The sequence below is a fragment of the Tupaia chinensis genome, unplaced genomic scaffold (assembly GCF_000334495.1).
Source record: "Tupaia chinensis unplaced genomic scaffold, TupChi_1.0 Scaffold000320_1, whole genome shotgun sequence".
NCBI classification, from domain to species: Eukaryota; Metazoa; Chordata; class Mammalia; order Scandentia; family Tupaiidae; genus Tupaia; species Tupaia belangeri.
The window spans coordinates 5,624,292-5,644,203 of NW_006159813.1; the positions used below are offsets into that span (position 1 = coordinate 5,624,292).

Genomic DNA, 19,912 nt, shown 5'->3' on the forward strand with positions numbered 1-19,912 from the left:
TGGCTTAAAACTCACGCCAGGCGTGTGTGCGTGCGTGCCCAAGATCCCGAGAGGAGAATGGAGGAGAAGGGATTGTGGCGTGACCATCTCCCCGGGGGGTGATTTCTCGCTTTCTGTCTCTATGTCTCTGTCTGGTGAGCGCACGCGCCCTACAGTGAAAATCCCTCCCCCCCCCAAAAAAAAAAAAAGTTTGTGGAAAATGGAATTAAAGCATGAGTTTATTAGGGTGCCCAAAACAACAAGACGCCCACGTCGTCTGTTCATGATCCTCATTTCCATGACCTTTGGGAAGACCCTCTGTGTAGACCACACAGTAATCTTTTCTATCACTGTAAATGTCCCGGGTGGGTGAGTGGGATTGTGCCCATGGGGAAGTCTGTCCTCGTCCTTGAGAGACACACGCTCAACTACTTAGGGATGAAGACTCAAGATGCTTATTCTCATTTACTCTGTGACTGGTTTAGGGGAACCTTTCTATCAAGAAAAGGCAAATGTGGAGCCAGCGGGTGGCGGGGATGTTAAGGCACTGGACCCCACACACGGCTGACTGTGCATATTTTGGTTTTTGTTTGTTTGTTTTTAGAGAGACTTTTTCTATAGGGCGTATATGTTCACCGGAGAGACAGAAAGAGACAGACAGTGAGAAATCACCCCCCCAGGGGGGATGATCACACCACAATCCCTTCTTGTCCATTCTCCTCTAGGGATTTTGGGCATGCGATGCACACACACCTGGCATGAGGTTTAAGCCACCGGGTCCAGGACTTGAACAGCGGTCGACTACATGGGAGTCCAGTGACGTAACCATTAGGCCCTCTGTTGGTCCCTGACTGTGCAGTTTGAGCCCCAGACTTGGTGGCTTGAAAAGTCATGTCAGGCACATGTGCGCATGTGCCCAAAATACCAACAGGAGAATAGCGAAAGAGAATAGAGAATAGGGATTGCAGTGGGGCCATCCTCCCGGGTGGTGGGGGGCGGATTTCTCCCTTTTCCTCTCTCTTTCTCAGGTAAGCACAAGCACCCTATTGCAAAAACTAAAGAAAACAAGGCCAAGGTAACAAACCGTTAATGATTAGCGAACCCGCGTGGAGAACAGAAGGGTGTACTTCCTACTAGCCTTCAATCTTTCTGCATATTTGAACTTGTTCAGAATAACAAACTTCAAGAAAATGATGATTGCAAAGCCCAACTAGGACCAGCTGGCTCAGTGGTAAAGCGACACTCTGTCAAGCTGATCCCTCATGAAAAGGTCCCTAGTTTTTGTCCTAAGACCTTCCTGCAGAGGCCAGATACACAGCCACAATCCAGGCTGCAGGTGGGTCACCGTCTAATGACCTATTGGGGGTACCTGTTCCTCTCTCTCACTCATGGAAAAAACAAATCAATAAAAACTTTTTAAAACTCAAGTGTGTTTTATGTTTTCTCTTTCTTTTCTTTCTTTTTTTTTTTTTGAAGAGGTTTTTGCTATAGGGCACGTGCGCTCACCAGACAGACAGAGAGAGACATAGAGACAGAAAGCGAGAAATCACCCCCCCGGGGGGGATGGTTACGCCGCAATCCCTTCTCCTCCATTCTCCTCTTGGGATCTTAGGCACGCACGCACACGCGTCCGGCGTTGAGTTCTAAGCCACTGGGTCTGGGATGCGAACTGCGGTCGACTATGTGGGAATCCAGCGACATAGTCATTATGCTAACTACTGGTTCCCTCTTTCTTTTATTTTTAAGATGATTTTTGCTATAGGGTGCATGTGACCACCAGAGAGACAGAAAGTGAGAAATCGCCCCCCCCAGAGAGGGATGGCCATGCCACAGTCCCTTCTCCTCCATTCTACTCTTGGTATCTTGGGCACACATGCATACGTGCCTGGTGTGCGATTCAAGCCACCAGGTCCAGGACTTGAACTGCAGTCAACTACGTGGGAGTCCAGCGATGTAACCATTATGCCATCTGCTGGCCCCATGCTTATTGCTTTAAACCACTAAGCTTTGGGTTAATTTGTTATACGGCAATTGCTAACTGATACAAGAAGTGTCTCATTCTATCATAAAAACTATTGCTCATTATGTCCTACCCTGTACAGATTGTCCCTGACTTCTGATGGTTGAACTTATAAACTTTCCAACTTTATCACAGTGTGAAAACAATACACAATCAGTAGAGACCGTACTTGGATTCAATAAATGACATGAGCTATTTAACACTTTCTATAAAATAGGCTTTATGCCAGATAATTTTGTCCAACTGTAGGCTAATGTAAACATGTTTAAGGTCAGCTAGGCTAAGCTATGACAGTCAGCATTTTGCATTTTTGACTTAATGGCATTTTCGATTCATGATGGGTTTATGACATAAGTTGAGAAGCATCTGTAGTATTCACACAACGTCTGATGCTCTTGACTGTGAAAAATGACATTACCGGGAACCAGCAGTTAGCGTAATGGCTATGTCGCTGGACTCCCACGTAGTCGACCGCGGTTCGTGTCCCGGACCCGGTGGCTTAAAACTCACGCTGGGCGCGTGTGCGTGCGTGCCCAAGATCCCGAGAGGAGAATGGAGGAGAAGGGATTGCGGCGTGACCATCCCCCCTGGGGGGTGATTTCTCGCTTTCTGTCTCTATGTCTCTTTCTGTCTGTCTGGCGAGCGCACGTGCCCTACAGTGAAAATCTCTCCAAAAAAAAAAAAAGACATTACCGAAAATGTGTCTACTACCAGACAGGACACACACACGCCTGTGGCCACAGGGTTTTTTGTTTTGTTTTTGTCTTTTTTAGAGATTTTTGACATAGGGCATGTGCACTTGCTACAGAGACAGAGAGAGACAGAAAGTGAGAACTCAAACAAACCCTGTGGGGATGGCCATGCCGCAATCCCTTCTCCTCCATTTGCCTTTCAGAATTTGGGGCATGTACACATATGTGCCCAGCGTGAGCCACTGGGTCCAGGACTCAAACCATAGTCAACCCCATCGGAATTCAGCACCTTAACCACTACACCACCTCCTGGCCCCATGGATCCTCTTTAATCACACAAACCAGACCAGCCATGACCAGACTTGGAATTAAACACTAACACTGACTGCTGGTATAACACACTATGCTTTTTTTCTTTTTCTTTTTTTGGAAAGGTTTTTGCTATAGGGCGAGTGCGCTCGCCAGAGAGACCCCCAGGGGGGATGGCCATGCCGCAATCCCTTCTCCTCCATTCTCTTCTCAGGATCGTGGGCACGCATGCACATGCACCCAACATGAGTTTAAGCCACCGGGTCTGGGACTCAAACCACGGTCGACTACATGGGATTCCAGCAACATAGCCATTATGCCAACTGCTGGTCCCAACACACTATGCTCTTAAACCAATACATATCCGTATACTTCATTTCATATGACTGCACTTAAAATCTGCAAGTTTCCCAGAGTACTTTCTTTCACTCTTGGGTAACAGATGCCACGGAGGGTCAGGGTCAAATAAAATGCACTGCGGGGCCAGCAGGTGGCGTAGTGGTTGAGGTGGTATACTCCCTCATGACCGGCTGTGGTTCAAGTCCCAGATCTGGTGGCTTGAAACTCATGTGCATGCGTGCCGAAAATCCCGAGGGGAATGGAGGAGAAGGGACTGTGGTGTGGACATCCCCTCCGGGGGGGGGGTGATTTCTCACTTTCTGTCTCTTGTGTCTCTGGCAAGTGCACTCGCCCTATAGAAAAAATCTGTCTGAAAAAATAAATAATAATAAATAAATAAAAAGCACTGTTTAGGGTTTAACGCTAGTACTTGGGATACCGTCACTGCTCGACAAGTACCTGGTTACGTGAACAATGTGGGGAGGAATCAGAGGTAGGTGTTCTGAACTCCAGTTCCAGCTCGGCCATTCGCTCATTCCAAGGAGGCAGTGAACACAGGCTCTGCTGGACAGGACACACCATGTTCCCAGGGATTTCCAGGAAGTCTCTAATAGTTTCATGCAGCCTTTAAGACATCTCAAAGCATGGCTAGCAGGTGGCGTGGTGGTTAAGGTGCTGGACACTCCCACACAGTCGACCACAGTTCGAGTCCCGGACTGGTGGCTTGCTTTCTCACTTCTCTCCCTCTTTCTATCTCTCTGGTCAAATTAATAAATGGATAAAGTTAAATGAAATAATTCTTAAAAAAAAAAAAAAAGACATTTCAAAGCAAGAGGTCAAGCTTTGTAGAAAGGGTATGGCCAGAGGCATCACAGGTTCGGGTCTGAATCCAGATTCTGCTACTGAAGAGCAGTAGGAACTCAGGAAAGCCCATCCCTTCTTCTTTCTGAGCCTGAGCCTCCTTCTCTATAAAACGGGGCTACTATTTCCCTCCCAAGGTGTCTTCAAGGACAGAAGCAGGTTAGGGTCTGAAGCACAAGTGTGAGGCAGTGTAAGCCCCAAATCAGCAGGACCCAAGGTTCTTTGCCCTCTTAAACCATACAACTGGCAAAAAACCAAACTCACAGTGACCAAGAGTTAGAAGGAAGTTTGTTCTTGAAAGATACTTGGCTCTTCTCTTTGGGGAAAAAAAATCCCTTTAAATAAACTGAGTTTTTCGCTTCCTGTTCAAAATGCCCTTTCCCTGACCCTGTGACCTGGCAGGAGGCATGCCATAAATACATGGGGGTGGGGGGGGACTACCTTGAAGTGTGCTCTGTCTGAGCAGAGAGTTCTAACCTTGAGACCCACTCAGTACCCACCTAGCCAGCTATAATCAACCTGCTTCCCGGGCCCTACTTTGGGGGTGGGTGGGGGTGTGACTCTGAGCGTAATTTGATTCTCTTTGAAGGGGAGACAGAATGCTTTAGCTTAGGGGAGTCCTCATCATCTACTCATCCTCTTGTCAGAAGGTTCATCCATCCGTCTGTCCATCCATCCATCCAACCAACCATCCAGCCATCTCTCCATCCCTCCACTCACCCAGCCACTTAATTCACTCACCCAACTGTGCATGTATTGGCCCGTCCAGATGTAGTGGTATCCGGAGAAGAATGAAATGCAAACAGACAGAATGAGGCCAGAAAAGAAGGAAGACTTCCACCCTGACACCATGTCCACTCAATCCTGCTATGGAGAAGGACATCCAGATGGTTCTGAAGCCCATGAGAAGATGCTACACCATGCTCAGCACTGGGGAAATGGAAATGAAATCTGTGCTGAGTTAGCATCTGTCACCTGTCTGATTGGCAGAGCTTAAAAGAGGCCAGGCTTGATGACACTGGTGTCAGTGAAGAGGGGAGTAAGAGGCCATGTCACATCCCGCCTTGGTAGAGTAAGTGAATATACTCTTTTTTTTTTTTTTTAGAGAAATTTTTACCATAGGGCATGTGCACTTGTTGGAGAGACAGAGAGAGAGATACGAAGAGACAGAAAGTGAGAAATCGCGTCCCCCTGGGGGGTGATGGCCATGCCCAATCCCTTCTCCTCCATTCTCCTCTTGGGATTTTGGGCATGCATGCACCCGATGTGAGGTGTTTTTTTTTTTTAGAGGTACTTGCTATAGGGTACGTACGCTTGCAAGAAAGACAGAGAGACAGAAAGCAAGAAATCACCACCTGGCAGGGATGGTCACGCTGCAATCCCTTCTCCTCCATTTTTCTCTCAAGATCTTGGGCATGCACGCACACGTGCATGGCGTGAGTTTAAGCCATTGGGTCTGGGACTAACCGGGGTCGAATTCATGGGGGTCCAGCAACATAGCCATGATTCCACCTGCTGGTCCTGCACCAGGTGTGGGTTTTAAGCTGCCAGGTCCAGGACTCGAACTGCGGTCAACTACATGGTAGTCCAGCAACGTAACAGTTATGTCATTGGGGGGTCCCGAGTATGGAAGGTGATTTAGCAATATCTGTCAAAACTGTGTACCCTTCCAACCTAGTCACTTCACTGCCAGGAATTTATCCCACCCAGTGCTCACGCATATGTGAATGGGACCCAATGCCCTTAACTAAGAGCTAATATTTATTCAGTTCTGAATACTTGCATGAACTCATTTCACTAATACAACGGGCCCAAGCAGGTGCAACAGATCTCCCCAGTTCAGATAATTCATGACGGCCATCTTCAGAAGAACAAAAAATTATGAGCTACTAAATGCCTATCACTGGTAGAATGGTGAAAGAAATTGTGGTCTAGCCATAAAACTGTGTGGTGTATAGTTTTAAAATAAGACTGAGACAGAATTTGAAGTTAAAGGCAAGATGCAGAAAGCAGAGTAGGTGGAATAGGTTACAACTTATTTACACACACACACACACACACACACACACACACACACACACATGGGGTTCTTAAAAAGGTCATAGAAAATATGTATTATGAAATCCTTTGGAAGGGATTTCGAAGTGTTTTTGCAGCAAAATAAACTTGTATTTTAATTCAATTTTTCCACTGACTTTGTGAAATCCTCTCATATATTTATATCTCACATTATGCTTAAGTGCTAGAAAACATCTCTGGAATGAGACTTAGAAAACTTGTAATGGGGCCAGCAGGTGATGTGGTGGTTAAGGATGCTCGCTGACCACAGTTTGAGTCCCAGACCTGGCAGCTTGCTCTCTCACTTCCTCTCTCTCTCTCATTCTATCCTTCTCTGGTCAAATTAAAATAAATACATTAAATTAAATTAAATAATTCTTTAGAAAAAAAAGGAAAAGAAAACTTGTAACAATGGCTGCCTATATGATTAAATAGGGGATTTAGGGAGCTGAGGGACAAGGGTAGGAGATCTATCACTAATCTCCTTTATATATCTCTTTAGGAAAAAATAAATAAACTTTGTATTTTTCCTCTTATTTCAATAATTATTTATTTAATTTATTATTATTATTATTTTTAATTTGACCAGAGAGAGAGAGAGAGAGAGAAGAAAAGTGAGAAAGCAAGCTGCCAGGTCTGGGACTTGAACCATAGTCAGCCATGTGGGAGTTCAGTACCCCCATCACCACACCACCTACTGGCCTCTAAACTTTGCATTTTGAATGAATTTTAGGTATACAGAAATGTTGTAGAGATAAACTAAGACAGAAAATCCCCATCTATTCTTTACCTGGCTTCAGTTTCCCTTAACATTATCATCTCACATTTCCATGTATATCTGTTGAAGCCAAGAAAGTAACATCAATATGTTGCTCTGTGTGTGTGTGTTCAGTTATTTTGCTAGAGGGCATGTGCATTTACCACGGAGAGACAGAGAGAGGGACAAAAGAACGCATGCCCCATGGAGACTGGCCCTGCTGCAATCCTTTCTCCTCCATCTCTCCCTCCTACACAGATTTTGGGCATGCACACACACGCATGCCCAGTGTGTTTCTCAAGTTGCCAGATCCAGGAATCGAACCATGAGGTTGGCCATGTGGGATTTAGCTGCCTTAACCACCAAGTCATAGAGCCGGCCCGAGACGTTACTATTAACTACTCTCCAGATTTCACTGGGAGTCCATCAGACTAGTTTTCCTCATGACATCCTTTCTCATACCCACACTGATAATGGCTAGCCTACCCAGGTCCCGTATTGCATTCAGTCATCATGTCTCCTCCTCTTCTTTTTAAATTCTGACTCATGCAAATAAACATAGTAGCAATGGAAAGAGAAATAAAAACAAAACTGAAAAATAGTCCCCTCTAAAATCTCCCAACAGTAATAGCAACAAAATTGCTGCCGTCTCCAGTCTCCTCTCCTCCTGAGGGTGGTGGTGGTGGTGGTGGTGGTAGGAGGGGGCCACGTATGCCTTTCCAGGCGCTCTGGTCTCCAGGTCCGTGCCTCCTCCAAAAGCCTCTTCCACTTGGACCTCGCCGTGCTCACCCTGCTCCCCAGGGACGCCGCATGAATCTCTCTTACGTAGCACTTACCACCGCCTGCTTCGCATCGTTATTTATGTAAGTGACTGTCTCCCCGGGGAGAACACGAGCTTCCAGAGGAGGGACAGGATCTTCTCCTTAGTGTCTGATAGGATGCTTTGACCCAAAACACATTTGCTGAATTGACACCCAGCCGCCCCCCCGCCCCCAGACGTCAGGAAAAGGAGCAATGTGCACTGAGGAGTCGGAGAGGAAATTGATTAGCACTCACTGTGCTGGTCAGGACTTGATCAGAATCCACAGAGGTGGGTGGGTGACCCACGACTGACAATGTAAACAGATGGTAATAATGATTATACCGATAATAATAACGATAACGCCAGCAGTGTCTAAGACGGAATAATTCGGATTTAGCTCTTAGCATAGACGATCTCGTTGGATCATAACTGCTCTATTGAAGTAGGTATTATAATTGGACCTGCTGTAGGTCTGAGAAAAACTGTGGCCTAGGGGAATGAGATAACCGAACGGGGTCAAGAATGCTGCTGGGATTCGTACTCAAGATATTCTGATGCTACCGCACTCTGAATTTGGCATTTCTACATTTTGACTGATGAATCAGAGGCTCAGAGAGGTGAAGTAACCTGCCCAAGGCCACCCAGCTAGCAAGAGACAGAGCTGAGATTTGCATCCAGTCTAGCTGACTCCACTCTGGACCAGATTGTGCCCAAAGACCCAGGCCGTAGCCCCGAGGTCGGTCATGGGGCAGGGCCCTCCTGTCCCCCAAGAGTCCCACTTTCCTCACCTGGCACAGGAGAATCAGAGGCTCTCGGAACTCAGCCTGACAGATGGCGCAGATGTCCCCAGCTTCTGTGCACTGCTGCCCAGTGGCTCGGACTCCGTAGTTCTGTTTGAGGGAGGGGAAAGGCCAACACAGCTATGGGCCCCCACCTGGAAGCACTGTGAGGTCTGTGGGGTAAGAAAGGAGCTGATTTCAGCTCCTGTAATCTCCACTGAGACCACCTGTAGCCAACTCACCTGAGAGGTGCAGAGGAGCTTTAGGGCTTTCCGAACTCCACCCACACGGCCACAAATGTCGAATGACTGAAAGAAAGCAAAGAGACAGCTGAACAGTAGCCAGGTTGCTCAGGATCTCCCACATCCCCTGAACCGCCTCCCCGCTCTAGCCCTCTCGCATCTTCATCCCTGTCTTTGAAACATTCTCAGGGCACTTCCTCCTCAGTTTTGCTTGGCTTCTGTCTTGCTACCTGATATCAACAGCTTCCCCTGTTGCCTCAGCTGGGATAACAAGTACATGGCACACACACACCTTTTCCCATCCCAAGCCCAGGGCAGGCATTGCTAATCGATCACAGAGTTCTTCCTCTGAGTCCAGGCAAAGCTGGATAATCCTTATCTAACCCTCCTGTTAGCCACTGCCAGTCAACCAGAATCAAGAGGATAAACCCAGTGGCTGACATTGCATGGACTGCATGGCTAGTCCTATGGGGAGGAGAGAAAGAAAAGAACACATACATCCCACAGAATTCTATAAAGTCAGAAAAAAGAAAAAAAAAAAAAAGAAAGAGAAGATGTTATTTTTAGAAGGGGGAAAAAACCCCGACTGTACTAACAATGAAAAGAAAACCACTGCATACTGACTTGCAGGAGTACAATTTAAGAGCAATACTATTTTTCGAGGTAAGAAGGAGAGAAAACAAAGCCACTAGCTGCATGGTTAAGAGCTCTGGGCTTTGGGGGCCAGCAGGTGGCATGGTGGTTAAAGGCACTGGACTCCCACATGGCCAACCACGATTTGAGTCCCGGACCTGGTAACTTGCTTTCTCTCTCCCTCTCTCTTGTTCTGTCCTTCTCTGGTCAAATTAAAAAAATAAATGAGTTTAAAAGAAAAAAAAAAAAAAGCTCTGGGCTTTGGAAGCAGCCTGCCTGGTATGATGCTTCTCCCAGGACTTCTCACTGAGTGACCTTGGGTCAGTCAGTCCATCAACCTGAGCCTCAGTGTTCTCACCGATAAAACGGGAGTGATGACGGTATGGAGCTGGGAAGATGACTATATGGCAGTAAGCTTCTGCGCGAGGAAGCTGGGAGGATTCTACCATTAAGTACCGTCACATGCTACCACCTGTCTGGACTTCAAGACTCTTACGCTGAGTGAAAGAGGACAGACACATGCTGTGTAATTCCCCTTCTATGAAAATCCAGAATAGGTATTTTTGTTTGTTTGTTTGTTTTTTGCTATAGGGCACAGGCATGTGCCAGAGAGAGATAAAGAGAGAGTGAATGAGAGAAACCACCCCCCAAGGGGTAGGGCCATTTTACAATCCCTCCTCTTCCATTCTCCTCTTGAGATCTGGGGGATGCATGCACATGTGTGTGATTTTCAAGCCAGTGGGTCTGAGACTTGCACTGCAGTCAGCCATGTGGGAATCCAGTGCCTTCACCACCACACCACCTGCTGGTCCTGGTCAATTTTTGGGACAGAAAGCAGATCAGCGGTTGCCAAGGGCTATGGGGGTGGGCAGGGAATGGGAAGCAACAGCTAAATGCATAAAGGATTTCTTTTCCCAGTGAGGAAAATGTCTTAGAACTACAGAGATGATGGTTACACAACTCTGTGAATCCACTAAGAGCCACTGAATTGTACACTTTAAAATAGCTAGTTAGGGGCCAGCAGGTAGGGTGGTGGTTAAGGGCGCTGGACTCCCACATGCCAACTGCGGTTTGAGTCCTGGACCTGGCACCTCTCTCTTTCTCTCTCTCTCCCTCTCCCCTCTCCCTCTGGTCAAATTAAAATAAATTAATTAATTTTAAAAGAAAATAATTTTTTTTTTAAATGGGGAGTCAGCAGGTGGTGTGGTGGTTAAGGCACTGAACACTCCCACATGGGTAACCATGGTTTGAGTCCCAGACCTGGTGGCTTGCTTTCTCACTCTCTCTGTGTTTCTCTCTGGTCAAAATTAAAATAAATGAATAAATAAAAATGAAATAAATAATTCTAAAAAAAATGGCTAGTTATTGAGCCAGTCCCATAGAGCAGCAGTTAAGCACTTATGTATTGGGAGCCAGATCCTACATGGCTGACTGTGGTTCGAATCCTGGCCCCAGAAGTTTGAAAAACACACCAGGCACGTATTATGCCCCCAAAATAAAAAGACTTTCTTTTGAGAGAGATTTTTTGCTATAGGGCACGAACACTCGGTGGACAGACAGAGAGACAGAAAGCGAGAAATCATCCCCGGGGATATGGCCGTGCCATAATCCTTTCTCCTCCATTCTCCTATTGGAATTTTGGGCATGCATGCACGCTCGGCCAGAATGAATTTTAAGTTGCCAAGTCCGGGATTCAAACCACGGTCAACTACATGGGAGTCCAGTGATGTAACCATTATGCCATTTGGTGGTCCCGAGAGACAAAATATTTAAGGGAGACAGAAATGGAGGCTTGTCTGTTGATGATAACGTGTATGATAACATTGTTGACTGGACTGGTGTGCAGTGTAGTTATGCTGGGAATATTCATTTTATAAGTGATGGTGATGTACACTGATTGAAATAGAGGAAAAAGGACTTGGCATCACTACACCAAGTGGGGTTATTATCGTTCTCTCGGGCACAGCCTCTGACACTTAAAAAAAAAAAATCTTAAAAAAAATGGCTAATGGGTTATTACTTGCTTTTTTTTTTTTTAAGAGAGATTTTTGTGGGACCAGAAGATGGCATAATGGCTGTGTTGTTGGACTCCCATGTAGTTGGCCACAGTTCGAGTCCCGGATCTGGTGGCTTAAACTCGTGCCAGGCGTGTGTGTGTGCCCAAGATCCTGAGGGGACAATAGAGGAGAAGGGATTGTGGCGTGGCCATTCCCCCGGGGTGGGGGGGTTGATATCTTGCTTTCTGTCTCTCTTTGTCTTTCTGGTGAGTGCATGTGTTCTATAGCAAAAACCTCTCAAAAAAAAAATAATAATAAGAGAGATTTTTGCTATGGGGCATGCATTTGCTGGAGAGACAGAGAGAGAAAGTGAGAAATCACTCCCCAGGGGAGATGGTCAAGCGCAATCCCTTCTCCTCTTTCTCCTCTCGGGATTTTGGGGATGCACGCCCACATGCCCGGCATGAGCTTCAAGCTGCTGGGTCCAGGACTCAAACCGTGGTCAGCCATGTGGGATTCCAGCACATTAACCACTTCCAACTGCTAGCCCCAATGCTGTGTGAATTTTACCTCAATTAAAAAAAAATAAAGGACATTAGCATGGGTCCTCCAGGTTCCCTGGAGCTCCAGGCCTGACCAGTGAATGGGGCCTTCCTTAGGCCAGCTCTCCAGCCCTGGGCCAGCTCACCTTGCAGAGGCTGTAGAGGACGATCAGCACTCCCCCGAGGAAATAGCTGTTGGAGGAGTCCTCACCCATGATGTATTTATACCACAGCTGGATGGGGACGAGCGATCGGAACAGCTGGCTCAGCTCCTCGATGACCAGATAGAACTTGCCCTGCAGCCACACAGACCACATCAATTACTATTAATGTAAAGACCCCAAGGACCGAGCTGGGGGCCCGAGCCTGGGCAGTAATGACATTCCAGGTCACAGGCAGGCCATTAATCAGCTTCGGAAAGCACTCAGGCCAGCTCCTCATGGGGCTGCGATATGGCTGGGGATATGTGGCCCCTGCCCACTGCCCTTACCCACCACCTAGCAGCCCAGAAGACCACCATGCTGAGGATCACCTTTAGGGAGAGAGCAACTCTTTGCTTTTGACAGAGGTTGGATGTGGGTCACTCCCTGGATCTTACTGTGGCTTGGTGGACTCAAAGCCAAATATAGATGCATGTTTAACTGTTTTTTTAGAGAGGTATTTTTTGCTATAGGGCGTGTGTGCTTGACAGAGAGACAGAAAGAGACAGAGAGACAGAAAGCAAGAAATCAGCCCCCGGGGGGATGACCGTGCTGCAATCCCTTCTCCTCCATCCTCCTCTTGGGATTTTGTGCACACACACGCACGTGTATCCCCCATGAGTTTTAAGCCATTGGGTCTGGGACTCGAAATGCGGTCGACTACATGGGAGTCTGGTGACATAACCATTACACCATCTGCTGATCCCAATGCATGTTTACCTTGATGAGACATGACAGGGTGGGGTTATTATAGTATTTTACAGCCCAGGCCACAAAAAACTCGAGGGACTTGTCCAAGGGCGAAGAGAAGATGGGAAATAGAATTGTTGCCAGGCACAATGCTAAGCGTCTCTTCCTGCTTATCTCCTTTAGTCCTCGAGGTGACCTGAGAGGGTAGGGATCATGATTTCTGTTCTGCAGGTGAGGAATTGTGGCTCTCAAACATGTAGCCAGATAAGAATCAAGGCCTACAGTCTGTAGTGTACTGTACTGCAGTGCTGGAAGCCACATGGCTGACCACGGGTTTGGATCCCTAAGTTGGCCTGGAAACATGCAGGGGCACCCACGATCCTGAGAAGCTGGAGAGCTGGAGAAAGGTGATCGTGGCATGACGAGACTGCTGAGGGTGCTTCTCCCTCTCTCTGTCTCTGTCTCTCTCTCACACATGTACACACTATCATTTTTTAAAAGAACTATTCATTTAATTTTATTTATCCTCATTATTACTATTATTATTATTTTGGAGAGGTCTTTTTTTTGTTTCTTTTTGTTTTTGTTTTGTTTTGTTTTGTTTTTTGCTATAGGGCGTGTATGCTCACCAGAAAGACAGAGAGAGACAGAGAGACAGAGAGTGAGAAATCACCCCCCCAGGGGGTATGGCCACGCCGCAATCCCTTCTCCTCCATTCTCCTTTCAGGATCTTGAGCACACATGCACACGCTCCGGGCATGAGTTTAAGCCACCAGGTCTGGGACTTGAACCATGGTCAACTACATGGGAGTCCAGCGATGCAGCCATTATGCCAACTGCTGGTCTCTACCCTTATTATTATTTTTTAAATTTGCTACAGGGCATGCGTGCTGACCGGAAGGAGACAAAGAGAGACAAACAGAGAGAGAGAAAGCTGCCAGGGCCAGGACTTAAACCACAGTCGGTCATGTGGGAGTCCAGCACTTTAATCACCAGCCACCTGCTGGCCCCCACCCTCTCTATCATGGGAAAAGAAGATAAGACTCAGGGCTGGCAGTGGTGTGAAATGGCAACACAATTCTTCGTGCCATCTGATGCGCATGCGATGGTCCCTGGTTCACATTCAGAGGCCAGCTGGGCAGGCCTGTTGGGCACACGTGTACCTACGAACTGGGCCGGCTGAGGCTCAGGATGGACAGTGGCATGAGGAATAAAGTGCTGGTCTCTCTCATGGGAACAATAAAATACAAAAAGAGACTTAAGAAAAAAAAAAAGAAAAGAGAAAAAGGTAAGATTCAAACCCAGCCTGGTGTGAGTACGAAGTCCAGGTTCTTTGCCCAGGTACCCACCCTGCCTCTCTGGAGAGAGGACACACATCTGCCCACTCTCAGTCTCATGGCCAGGCCTTGCCTGCAACCCAGCACCCATCTGCCCAGGTCCCTGAGGGTGCTGCCATCAGGTGATCCTGTCCCACCCTCCAAGAACAGCCTAAATCACTCCTTCCGAGCATGTCTCACCAATTTTATTATATTAGACTGTTGAGAAAGTCATTTTTCTATGTTTTTCTATGCAAAAATGTATCATGGCTTCCCCCACAACCCCATTAAATTTTTTTTTTATGTGTTTATTCCAAGAGTAAGAGAGAAGGGGAAAGACAGACATCCCAAAAGGGTCTTCACACCACCATCTACCCATAGTCTCAGCTGGCGTGGACCACAGCACAGGTGTGTACACACGTGTGCATATGCATACACACATGCTCAGCGTGTTCAGAAAGGCCCCAGGATGCAAACCCAGGACCTTTCCCATGTGGTCTGGCGTGTTCCTACTGCACCGCCACCTGGCCCCTCTTATGGTATTTTAACTTATTTTAGTACCTGTCTCTCCCACTGGACTGTGAGCCCCAGTGAGGAGAAGATCATTTGTCTGTGGACATAGCCTCCTCATCTAGCACATAGTAGGTGCTCGTTTAGTAACAAGAGACGTCTGAAATGAAAGATTGCACCCTCATTACTCCAACCAACTGCGTCGAGTTTGATGAAGGAGAGTTGGAACCCGAAAGAAAGAACTCCTCTTTAAAAGCAAGCACTGATGTCACAGAAAATAAAATGAAGGGAGTGCGTGCCTATGCGGCACCGAGCTAAAGGTAGCAATTAGCTGCCGGCGGGCGGGCCACTTTGAGAAGATCAAACCACCAGGGAAAACTGGGCATATCCCAGTGAAACCATCTCTCTCTAATTAAGCAGTTTTATAATTCCAGGTTTCTTAAGCATGTTATTTCGGAGACCACCAAATGGCACATGTGGTTTCTCTGGGGTGTCAGAGAACAAGGAAAGCCATCAGATGGTGAGCTATCTGGCCTCCCTGCCACCCAGGAAGGGGGAAGAGCAGCAATTGTTGCAAGACACACTTGGGTCCATGGTTCCCCCCTGCTCTGATTCAGATAAAGGGGGCGGGGCAGTGGAATGGGGAAGGCGGATTCCATTCCGCCTCCCTCAATGCTAGGATGGAGGTGGAACAAAACAGTGCAATGGGAAACGAGGAAACAACAGTGGGCTGACTAGAAGGCGGAGGTGAATGAAAGAGACTGGAACACTGAGGAATAAAGAAATGAACAGAGGAGAATGTCTGAGAAATTCTCATTGCACCTGCATGAGAGAGATGATCTGAAGAGTGATGAGGATGAGCTGGAAGGAAGGACAGACGGGAGTGGATATTTGGTAGCAGCCTAAATGCAGAAGTAATGCATAGTCCAGCGAGAAAAGTTTTTCTTTTCTTCTATCAATTTATAATAATAAATATTTATACAGCTTTGTCTGCTTACAGGTCTCTTTCATACACATTTTCTTATCTATGGCACTATGACTGCATAGGGGTTAAGGGCATGGGGTTTGGGAGTCCAAGGGCAGACCTGCTACCTCCTAAACTGGTGGATTTTGGTCAATTTAATATCTTTGAGCCTCAGTTTTCTCACCTATAAAGGGAATGGAATATATACATACATTACATATACACACACACACTTACAATACTGTGCAAACCAGGTGTGTGTGTGTGGGAGGCTTTGATTCATGTGTATGCCAATTTCTATGGTGTAAATACTCCCACAAGGCCAATTTCTAACTACCAAGGGCTTAACAACTACTCATGAATTTCCTGAAAGTTTAATCATTGGCTCTCAGAAGCCAGTACAACCCGGATCAACATTCCAGGATGGCTGTGGAGATTAAATGAGCTTCAAAATCTAAATACAGGTACATAAGAGGTGTCTAGTACATGAGAACAGCTAGTCCCAAGCCTCATGATAATCCACGAACGGGGACATCATGCCATCGTTCCCTTATTTCAGAGATGGGAAGATGCAGGTTCAAAAGAACTAAGGTGGAGCGAGCAGGTGGTTATGGTCCTAGACTCCCACATGGCTGACAGTGGTTTGAATCCTGGACCTGGTGGCTTGAAAAATCGCTCCAGGTATGTGTTCATGCATGCACCAAATCCCAGGAGAATGGAGGAGAATTTGACTGGGTTCAAATCCTAGCTCTGTCTACTTGTATACCTTTAGAAAGGTACTTCCTCTCTCGGTCCCTTAGTCTCTGCAATGGTCCTTGATTCTCCTTTCTCTCATTACCAACATTGAATCTGCCTATAACCCTCTCTACAGCTCCCTCACTGTCCTCTTGTTTCTCTGGGAGTCCCTCTATGGTGTATTCTTCCTGTGGCGGCCAAAAGAACTTTTCACAATACAAGATCACACCTGCCAATGTCTTCTCTCTCATTCAGAGTGATATCTGAAACCCCTTCCATATTTTCTGGATCTCTATGATCTGCCCCCTCTCTGATAAGGTTCAAAAAAGTCAAGCAAAGTCCTATCCTGGGGCCTTTGCATTCCCGTTTTACAGATGAGGAAACAGAGGCACAGAGAGATGAGGTAACGACACAGCTAGAGTGTGTTACCTCCACCTGCCTCTGGTAGGAAAGATGGTTGGGGGCAGCCTCCAGTTAACATTCTTACAGCTTGAATTCCCACCGCAAGACAGACCTTGTTTCTCCCTTAGCAGGTTTTCCAACTTGAATCCTAAGCCTTGGGCAGTCAAGCCTCCCCCTGGAACCCAGCTGTGAGGCCACATTTGGCCACGGGATTCTATGATTGGTGGAGCCTGGTCACATGGCCATGGGGTGGGCAGGGGACCCTGACTGACAGTTTCATTAGAACCACATGTAGAGGAGAGGCAGGTTCCCCCAACAAAAAGGTGTCTGGGGGGCAGTGGATGGCATAATGGTTATGTCACTCGACTCCAACAATGTCAACCGTGGTTCAAGTCCTGGACAAGGCGACTTAGCACTCATGCCTGGCACGTGTGTGTGTGCTTGCCCAGGATCCCAGGAGGAGAATGGAGAAGGGATGGGTCTTCAGCATGGCCATCTCCCCTGGGGGATGATTTCTCATTTTCTGTCTGTCTCTCCAGCGAGTACATGTACCCTACAGCAAAAAATCTCTCTTAAAAACAAAACAAAACAGGAAGTGTCAGGGAAAGGACCTTATGCTTCACAGGACTAAAGCTAGCACAGGGACGAAAGGAGCTGCGTGTCAGAGCCCTCCTTTACTGTGGGGATAAATAAGCAGGAATCACTCTCTGGCTCCCTGAACAGTACCAAGGAGCCCTCAGCCTCCACCGTGACCCTCCCTACTTTGTACCTCTTCACTCCCGACTGCCACGGGGGAGAGGGCCACGCTTCCTGCTCCTACGAGGGCTGGCTGGACCTGCACAAGGGGCTAAAAACAAAGCCTTGTTTTCCTGGAAAGGCGGCCTTTGGGTCTGTTGTGATAGCAGGGCTGCTCGGAGACCACAGCTGGCAGGGCCCTTCGGGACCGAACAGCTCCAACAGGACCTCTGAAGGGCTGAGCTGATGAGCAGACGGGCCAGGAGGCCGAGCTAAAACGGGTCTTCTCCATCCAGAGAAGGCAGTGAGGACCTGACCACTAACTTCAAGACACTGTAGACAGAGATGGGACAGAGGTATGGACAGGGCGGATTGCAGGTAGAGGGAAGGCTAGAGAGGAATGCAGGAAGGGAGGGAGGGAAGGAGCTAGAAATCAGAGAGGAAAATGGGCAGAAGAAAAGAACAGAGAAATGACCAAGAGGCCAGAAGAAAAGGGCACCCAGGAGTGAGTGGCCAGGCCAGAGAAAGGAGAAGAATACACTCTTTTGGGGGCTGGCAGGTGGCATGGTGGACTCCCGCATGGCCAATAGTGGTTCAAGTGCTGAACTTGGTGACTTGCTTTCTTCCTCTCCCTCCCTCTGTCTCTCTGTCTCTCTCTGGTGAATAATAACACATACAATTAAATAATTAAAAAAAAATACAGTACTCTCTTTTGCATATCCCACGGGCCAGGAATTGCACACCAGATGCTCCCTCATGGGTGGTCACGATCAATCTCCATTTCTCAAATGAGAAAGAGCCAACACACAGTCAGGAGAGCAACAGGGTGGGAGATTAGGTGAGGATTACAAGGGGGGAGGGAGAAGAAACTGGCAGAAAAGGGAAGTCGTAGGGTTGGCTCATGGTGGGTGACCGAAGTTTCCCACCTGAAACTTCCCTACCAGATACAAGCGGATGTAGCAATTTCCCAGCTGAGCACTTAGCACCTGCCTCCACACTCTGACAACCCTAGCAGATGGATGCTGTTATGATTAGCCCCAGTTAACTGTGAGAAAAGGGAGACTCGAAAAGGCAAAGCTAGGGGATGGTGTGGAGGTTATGGTGCTGGACTCCCATGTGGCCAACCGCAGTTCAAGTCCCTGACCTGATGGCTCTCGCTCTCTCTCTCTCTCCATGGTGAGTGCACATGCTCTATGGCAAATTAAAAAATAGCAATAATAAATAAAATTATAGAAATAATTCTTAAAAAACAAAAGAAAGGCAAAGTTAGTGATACAGTCAGGATTTATATCCAATCTGACTTCTCACCTGCTGTTTTGCACCATTATGAAGAATGGAGGGAGGGATGGGAACCAGCAGTTAGCGTAATGGCTATGTCGCTGGACTCCCATGTAGTCGACCATGGTTCGCGTCCAAGACCCGGTGGCTTAGAACTCATGCCGGGCACGTGTGCGTGCGTGCCCAAGATCCTGAGAGGAGAATGGAGGAGAAGGGATTGCGCGTGGCCATCCCCCTGGGGGTGATTTCTCGCTTTCTGTCTCTATGTCTCTCTCTGTCTGTCTGGCGAGCACACGCGCCCTAAAGCAAAAACCTCTCAAAAAAAAAAAAAAAGAAAAGAATGGAGGGAGGGAGACCCTAGGACATAAAATGAGAGATGGGGAGGGAGGGGGAAAAAAAGACTCAACATTTGTGGGAGGAGAGAGGAGAGAACTGAAGAAGGTACTCTTGGTGGGGGCACTGGCCAGAGGAGTGGAAACAAAGGAGTCTTCTGGGAGCTGGACATGTTCTACATCTGCAATCCCCACACAACGGCCAGCCGCCCCGTGTGGCTATTGAGCCCTTGAAATGGGACTAATCCGAAGTGAGATGGACTGGAAGCATAAAATACTCCAGGAATTTCAGAGTTTTCTAAAAATACCAATAACAGAAAATATCTCATTATGTTTATGTTGATTAAAGTTGAGATGATAATATTCTGGACATGGGGGGGTTATTTAAAATATACGGTTACAATGACTGTTACCTGTTCCTGTTTGTTTTATGGAACTACCAGAAAATTTCAAATCGCCTATGGCATAACATATTTCTACTGGACATGTTGGCATATGAAGCTGGGTGGCCACACGCGTATGTAAAAACAGTAATAACGAGAGCACTTTACAGCATGGGAGACAGGCTTCAATACAAAGAAAAAGGAAGAAAGGAAAGAGGCGAGGGAGCCAGGAGGGCAGAGGCTGAGCGCGCTGCAGGCGGGGGGCGGGGTTCGCGGCAGCGCGGTACGCGTTGCTTGGCAACGGGCGCTGCGGTGACGTCACCGGCCGGGCGACGGCCATTTACTCGCTCACTCACC

At 47.4% G+C, this 19,912-nt stretch overlaps 1 protein-coding gene across 1 annotated transcript in view; it reads right to left on the reverse strand.

Moving 5' to 3' along the window:
* The window catches only part of RNFT2 (ring finger protein, transmembrane 2), a gene marked incomplete at its 3' end in the record, with an annotated part of 75,819 nt that overhangs the window by 1,455 nt on the left and 54,452 nt on the right, over positions 1 to 19,912 (reverse strand). Inside the window, 3 exon segments of the mRNA XM_027773090.1 lie at positions 8,606 to 8,707; positions 8,839 to 8,904; positions 12,157 to 12,306. Of these exon segments, the coding sequence (XP_027628891.1) occupies positions 8,606 to 8,707; positions 8,839 to 8,904; positions 12,157 to 12,306 (318 nt within the window).